Below are 7,642 nucleotides of genomic sequence, written 5' to 3' on the forward strand. Positions count from 1 at the left end.
ATGCAAAAAGACCATGTTATCCTTAATAATATAATACTAGTTATTAAATGACATGCTAAAAGTAGGGACATTGTTGGAAAAAGTGACAAAAAAGTCCCAAAAAGACCCTCCCATAGGGACTTCTTCAAATAGTCTCAAATACCCCCTTTAGTCCCTAAAAGTCCCTCCTGTTTGTTTCACATGGAACTTTTTTTAATCCCTACATCAAAAAATCCGTGAAAACAAACACCCCCTAATCACCTTGGCGTGATCGTGTCCATCTTCAACATAAAATATCAGCACCCCGTCCGACTGCCATCATGGCCCACGAGACAAAGACCCACAGAGCTCGTAAAAAAGGAGAGACAAGCCCGAGAGTCCAGACTCCGCACTCCAGTCCAGCGTCCAGATCTAGATCCCCGGCGGCCCCCATCCCGGGCCCCATGCTAGCGTCCAGCCACCTCACCAGCAACCAAAAAAAATCCCCAACTTTCCGGGCTCCCACGTCGGCAGGGCAGCGTACTCCCTACGTGCAAAGCTGCTGCGTTGCAGTCGTGCACCTCCCCCGGCCTCTCCCTCCCTCCGCCCGTCTCCCCACCACCACCAGGCCACCTACGTCCGTCCGTCTCGCGCACGCCTCGCAATCGCATCCCCACCTTTCCCCTCCCTCCCTCCCAGAGCCTCCTCCGACCCCAATCAGACCAATCCGCTTCCGACCCCAACCCATGCCCTCCCCCATCGCCACCCACCTCCTCAAAGCCGCCGCCGCAAAGCCCCTCTTCTCCCCCCGCGCGGCCCAGATCCCCCCGCTCCCTCGCCCGACCAGCGCCGCCTGCCGCTGGTTCCGGTGGCCGTCGCCCGCGAGGGGGCTCTGCTCCTCGCCGCATTCCGGCCCTGCCGCCGAGGGGATGGGATCTGACGGGACGGGGACAGGGACCAGGAGGCGGGTGCCGGCAGCCAACGGTGTGTCCAAGGAAGGGGCGCCGCAGCCGCTGCCCGTTCCGCCCAAGCTGCTCACGCTGCCCACCGTGCTCACCATTGGCCGCGTCGCCGCCGTGCCCTTCCTCATCAGCAGTAAGCGACAACTGAGCTTTGCTTTGCATTTTTGTAACTTGGTGTATAGTGGGACACATATATCACAAGATCGATGCAAAGCCTGAGATTTCCTTTACTGATCACTCCATCACGCACAGTAGCCTAAAGGTAGCTGTTGGAAACACGGAGCGATTGTAAGATTTTCTTTGTTTTCCGCAAGCAATGTTAGAACAAGAGTGTGCAAAGTGGTTTGCTTTCCCTATCTAGCCACACTGAGTTTTCTTGCACGAATAGCTATCTAGGCTGCCTAACTCTCAAGCAAAATAAGTCAGCACCGGAGGAAACTTGGAAGCATATAATCCCTGAATCACTGCAGCATGGACAACTAGTCAACTACTTCCTCCGTCCCAAAATAAGTGTCTTAACTTCAGTACAACTTTGCAGTAAAATTTAGCACAAAGTTGACACACTTATTTTGGATCGGAGGTAGTACTACTCACGCAGATGGCAAGAGCAAATGATCAACACAAACTCTTCCTTTAAGCCTTGCTGGGAAGTTTCTGATACTGCAGAGTTTATACTATCCATATTCCATAGCTTAAAAACTGGTGTCCTGTTGTCGGTAGTTGACATATATACAGGGCTGCCTATACACAGAGCTTAAACTGTCTCTTTTGTCTTCTACGCTTCAGATTGATCTAAGCTAGTTCATCTTACAGACTATCACAGTTACTAGACTTGGAAGAGGCAACTTCTGTGTTACGCAGGACACAGCACGCACTGATGTGCATAGTCTGCTTAATCTCTTGTCCAAATCTTCACAATATCATACTGTATTGTATTCCGGGGGTTCTATTTGCATCTGTCGATCTGTTTGCTTCCCCTCCATTGGTGACACCGAATGCTTCACGTGAAATTATCCTTCATGAAGATTATTGCTGTTTCAGAAGGTCCATCACATTTTCTCATAGTTCAGAAAAGCGCTTGGCGTTAATTGTGCGTTTTGCCACTGCCTTTGCTCCTTTCTGACCAAAGCGCACACTTCTGCGCAGTGTAAGAGCAAGGCTTTTTGCTACCGCTTAGAGCATAGGCACGCGTTTTTTAACTATGCATTTTCTAGAACCACAGGGCAGAACAAAACTATCCTATTTAAAAAATGAAATTGAAAGATGTTATTTAATGTTGTTTTCATCATGTAGAAACTGGTACAAGCTGCAATACATGTCCTATCACCATAATTGAGTTATGATCTGCCAGCATTTTTTATGACAGAAAGACTGAGGGAGGCCCCTGTAGTATAGTTGGTGGAACAAACCCAAATACATACTTCTACTGTCAATTTCAATGGCTAAATGGATTGCTCATGTGTTATCTGTTGAAATTTTGAAATAGTGCCCGTTTGTTTACTGGTTGCTAAATAGCATTTTCGTTGCAAGAACCAACAGCTTAATTTCCATGCAGTTCGATGTTAGTTGATATCTGATATGCATTTGGCCCTTTTTTTGGATTTGTTATGTTTGACATAATAATCTTAATTTGACTATGGAAATATCCCTTTTGTGTTATTAATTAAGAGCTTGTTATCTCTGCTGTTACCAGCTTTCTACATGGAAGGGCCTTGGGCAGCAACCGCCACAACCGGCATCTTCCTGGCTGCAGCAATCACTGATTGGCTAGATGGTTATATTGCGAGGAAGGTGTGTCACAAATATTGGCTGAATGATATGCTAAATTGGGTTACTCTATAATCGTTTTTCCTCGTGTTATTGTTTCCTGACATAATGTACTATGCAGATGCATTTGGGAACACCTTTTGGTGCATTTCTTGATCCTGTGGCTGACAAGGTTTCTTTCTCTTTTTGCTTGCTCTCATCTTAAATTCCCCTTCATACCGTTGTCTACTCTCTTATCTGTCTGTAGACTGTCAGTTTACAAAGTGCGAGCTACTCTAGGGAACTAACTTCGTCTCTGTTATTCTCTATTGCAGCTTATGGTAGCTGCGACACTAGTGTTGCTGTGCACCAAACCTTTGGAAACTTCACTGCTCACTAATGGACCATGGCTGCTGACAGTTCCTTCCATTGCCATCATTGGGAGAGAGGTAGTTACCTAGCCAAATCTACATCATCATTTCCCAGAAATGCAACGAAAACCATTTTGTAGTTAATCTATCTATAAATATGGAAACATTAAGATGGTAGTTTTTACTTATTTTCTTGGCAATTTTGACATTATGCTGATAGAAATATGTATATGTTTTGTTCTGTTGTAAGTCTGAGATCTTGCCTTCCTGTGGAAATATGATGTTCATGTATTTGTTGATCCTATCTCTAAATTAGTCTGTCAAGCCAACATGATAAGTTAGCAACTACATGGCTATTCTCTTCCTGATTGGATATATGGAGTATTTGCTTCACTAGATGAAATGAAGGGGCTCTTTTGCCAACCTCTATACTGTTTTTTAATAGAGGCATGGATCCAGTGCACATTGCGTCGACTTGATTGAGTAGCCCCACCATGAGGCTTATTTGAAAGAGAACTGGAGCAGGCATACCCTTTTGATGCAGCAAGCAAGGTAGTCAGAATCATGATTCTGAATCGGACCGGAGCTCCGATATTAGGATCGCAAATCATAGAATCTTAACTATCAGAATCACAGATTCTACAAACCAAAATCGTAGAATCGGAGGGGTTAGTTTCGACTGTAAAGTCATAGAATCATACAGCAGAATTGCGATTCTGAAAACCTTGGCATCAAGTGTTAAGAAACTCAGAGTAACCAATTTACCCTAAAATCAGGGCCTGCCCAGATGTTCTGGATGCCACTGGCAAAATATGGCTCGTAAATTTAGGGTTGTGACTGTGTACCTGTGATACACTATATGTTATATATTTCTTATGGGCCTGTATCAGGCATGGATCCTAGGCCGTTGCAGTTGTACCTATCACCCTACCATAGAGCTAGTCTGCCCAAAAGTCGAGAGGAAATATCCAGATTCTATGTGATATGTGGGTCGTGCCATGAGCAACCTTTAGTTTGTTTCCTAGTTCAGTAGAGGGACACACACACATATATATATATGGGATGGAAGCACTTTGCCTCCACCATATGGCTTGTTTGAATCAAAACCAGAGCATGCATAAAATGAACAAAAAACTTTATGCTTGAAGATATTTAGAAGCCAAGAACGATTTCTATTATGTGTGCTACCCAAAAAAGTTAAGTAGAAGTAACAGATTTGACATTCAACTTTCCAATTCCATCTGGGTGATGCCTTGGAGCAACTTTGCTTCGCGTTTCTAGTGGGCCCACCCATATATGTCCATTTGCCATTTCGAGAATATCTTCTGCTATGAGTTATGATAGTGTGCTATGCTTGTCACGAGCTAATGTTCTGGCGCATTTGTTTCTGCAGATCACAATGTCAGCTGTTAGAGAGTGGGCTGCTTCTCAGAATACCCAAGTTCTTGAGGTTCCTTCTGTTTTCTATTGTCTTTACATTGCCTTAATTAGACACTCAAATACTGAATTTGTACTTCCTACAAACTAGGCTGTGGCAGTTAACAATTTAGGGAAGTGGAAGACAGCGACACAGATGACGGCATTGACTATGCTCCTTGCCAGCAGAGACCCAAGGTACTTGCATTTTCTTTGGCCGAGCTTAAAGCCTCGTCATTGTTCTAATCATTTTGCATGCTGACGGGGGGATTGTTTTTGGCGCTTTTGTTGTGCAGTCTACCTGTACAAGGTGCTCTAGTTCCCCCTGGTGTTGCGTTGCTCTATGCATCTGCTGGACTTGCCATATGGTCCCTAGTGGTGTACATCAGAAATATATGGCGGATACTTCTAAAATAGTGTTAGCACATAGTGTAATAGAAGAAACAGGAGCAAAGGCGACGATATTCCATTCAAGATGATGCAATTTTTGTGGAAGATTGTTGAGTTGATCGATTGGGGCCTAGATCTTGTTTGAGATCCTCGTGTGACCTGTGCCATTGGTGCTTGGTGGATTAGCAACCAAAGTTTGTTGAGCATGCGAGGATCTCTTTAGAAGCAAAATATATAGCTCGTAGTGTGTGATGCCAAGGTGATCTACTTTCATCGGAAGGTAGCCACAGCTTCGAGTGTTGGACACCGTGTGTAATGAGCTGCAAAGACTGGAGACGATGCAGACGATTGTAACCGTATACAAGCACAGACCAGGCGGCTGGCCTGTGCGTGTGGAGTTCCTGCCACTGTAATTTTACCCATATCATATTGCCAGGGAGCACAAAATTATTCTTTCAATGTGTTTCACTCGCATCTGGCATGGGAGCCGCTGTCATGCATCTGCTGGTTTCTTTGTTGTTCTTTTTTTAACGGAGGCAAAAAGAATTGCCTCATCGATTAATTAAGAATAAAATAATTGTCCAGTTAATTAATGAAAAACCGGGCTAAAAGCGAACAATATCAGAATTAGACTACTCACCAATCATGAAACCCCTGAGCACATATGTAACCTGTCAAATCCTCCCAACACATAAAAACCGTAACTCTCATGCTTGTACAACACAATGCAATGCTTGTACAACACAATGCAACACGGTAAGAACATCTCGAAAATCACAAAGATGATCCAAACCATTTTCAAAATCACAAAAATGATCCAAACCATGAACATGAGGTGAGGGATCGAGAATCACCCATTAAGTAGCTGCGGGCGCCTTACTTATGGCGCCACTCTTCTTGCCTTTACACCTTAGTGACTTCTTCATTATACCGGTCCGAGGGCAATCAATAACCTTCTTGCATTTTTCCTTGAATGTCGTTCCCCTTAAGAGGCAAGCAATCGCTCTTTCACCTTAGTGACTTCTTCATTATACCGGTCCGAGGGCAATCAATCACCTTCTTGCATTTTTCCTTGAATGTCGTTCCCCTCAAGAGGCAAGTAATCACTCTTCCAGTTTCAGGGCTAATAGCCTTCACGCTGGCAAGCAAGTCACAAAGCTCTTCTGCAAAGAGAGCATTTGAATTATCCGTCGGTGGGGGTGGAACGGGTGCCAAAGCCACATCTGAGCCCCCATGCGAGTTCACGTCACGCAACGCACATGTCAAGGTTGAATCATGTCCCTCACACTTGGTTGCGCGCGTGTCCATCGTATGCTCCACTGATAGCGGTGAATCGGAGCTAGCACAAAACACTTGAAGCTCGGGCATCACTTGTAGCACCGGAGGCACAACCACGACAATGGTCCCGCCCTCGGCGGTAGACAACACGGTGAGCAAGGCAAACAACGATGATGAGTTGTCCACAACTGTTGGGGATGTTATCCCGTTATAAGACCCGCCCTATGAGGCCGGGTTAAGAGGACGACGACTCTATCTCCATGATAAAGATGAGATGTTATCCATGAAGCGGAAGACGCAAGACGTACACTGTGAAGGGCCGGCTGGCCCAAGACTCGAAGAAGGCGACTCACGGCTCGCGTAGGAAAAGATTCGCCTTGAGTTTCCTTGTGTGAGAGACAAGGTGAGTTAGAGATGAACGGACTCATGAATTGTAATGAGGGTTGGACTCTTGTAAACCTAGAGCCTCGATCTGTATATAAAGTTGAGTCTCTAGGGTTGATAGGGTTAAGTTAACATCAATCGAGAGCTAGGTCAGCCGAATCCGCACCCTTGTAATCGATTTCCACAACAATATACACAACAGCAGGACGTAGGCTTTTACCTCAATCCGAGGGGCCGAACCTGGGTAAACTCGTCTCCCGCTTCTCGATCAACCCCTTTGAGTCGTCACATAGTTGCGATGGCTTCACCACTAAGTCCTTTCACGAAGACATCTGCCGTGAAAAAACCACGATAGTTGGCGCCCATCGTGGGGCTTGCGCACGGTGGAGTTGAGTTCTCAAAGGGAGCCCTTCCAGGGTTCGGGAGCTACGCGGTCGGCCTCATGACTAAGAGTCGTCGCGAAAAGTACTACGCCGACAATTCAAGTTGGGGTCCTGAGGCCGGTTCAATCGAATCAGGATACCGGGTCCCCTTCGGCAAGTTCCACGTCTTCATCGGCAAGATCGGAACGACGGTTCCCAAGCCAGACGTCTGCACCGACATTGTCGAGCCGACTCGGCTTGCAGAACTCACCATGCCTCAGATTAAACGACGTCGCGTCTTCATTGGCTTCATGCAAGGGGCCAGCCTCCCGGATGAACCGGAAGCTGGCGGTGATACCCCCGTCAACTCCGATGGCGAGTCATCGATCGGGGACGCTGACTCAATCCGCCCTCACTACGAGGGAAGGCTGGGCGGCTTTCCTCAGGGAGCGATCTCTGAGGGCCACACGAGCCCCCCCGCCAAGTCGCCATCTACATGGCAGGAGCCACGAGGGCTCAGGACCAGCCGAACGCGGCAACCGCCAATGGGGCAAGCGGTTCAGGCAAGACTCCGGCTCAGGCCATGTCAGATCTGATGACAGAGATGTCAAAACTCATGGCAGTAGTCGTGACGGCTGATAACCAGGCGTAAGTTAACACTGAGTTGGCTAAACTTCGTGAGGAGATGGTCCAGATACAGCGTCAGATCGATGCGGAGAAGACCCGGATGACGGATCAACAAGCTTAGATCGACGAACAGACGGAGTGTTTGAAA

At 46.6% G+C, this 7,642-nt stretch overlaps 1 protein-coding gene across 1 annotated transcript; it reads left to right on the forward strand.

Annotated features, from left to right (window-relative positions):
* The first annotated feature begins 538 nt into the window (after positions 1 to 538).
* Positions 539 to 5,302, forward strand: LOC123448960 (cardiolipin synthase (CMP-forming), mitochondrial-like). Its single transcript, XM_045126020.1, has 7 exons — positions 539 to 1,053; positions 2,614 to 2,711; positions 2,809 to 2,859; positions 3,002 to 3,115; positions 4,431 to 4,487; positions 4,566 to 4,651; positions 4,750 to 5,302. The coding sequence occupies exons 1-7, from the start codon at positions 705 to 707 to the stop codon at positions 4,868 to 4,870; spliced, it is 876 nt and encodes a 291-aa protein (XP_044981955.1). The 5' UTR covers positions 539 to 704; the 3' UTR covers positions 4,871 to 5,302.
* Positions 5,303 to 7,642: the final 2,340 nt, after the last annotated feature.

Source organism: Hordeum vulgare, chromosome 4H (assembly GCF_904849725.1).
Source record: "Hordeum vulgare subsp. vulgare chromosome 4H, MorexV3_pseudomolecules_assembly, whole genome shotgun sequence".
NCBI classification, from domain to species: Eukaryota; Viridiplantae; Streptophyta; class Magnoliopsida; order Poales; family Poaceae; genus Hordeum; species Hordeum vulgare.

Bases quoted from the DNA above. Each gene is read 5' to 3' on its own strand.
- LOC123448960 (XM_045126020.1), top strand. From the start codon at position 705: ATGCCCTCCCCCATCGCCACCCACCTCCTCAAAGCCGCCGCCGCAAAG. The intron at 1,054-2,613 runs GTAAGCGACAAC...TGCTGTTACCAG, and splicing joins CGTGCCCTTCCTCATCAGCA to CTTTCTACATGGAAGGGCCT. The intron at 2,860-3,001 runs GTTTCTTTCTCT...TCTCTATTGCAG, and splicing joins TTGATCCTGTGGCTGACAAG to CTTATGGTAGCTGCGACACT.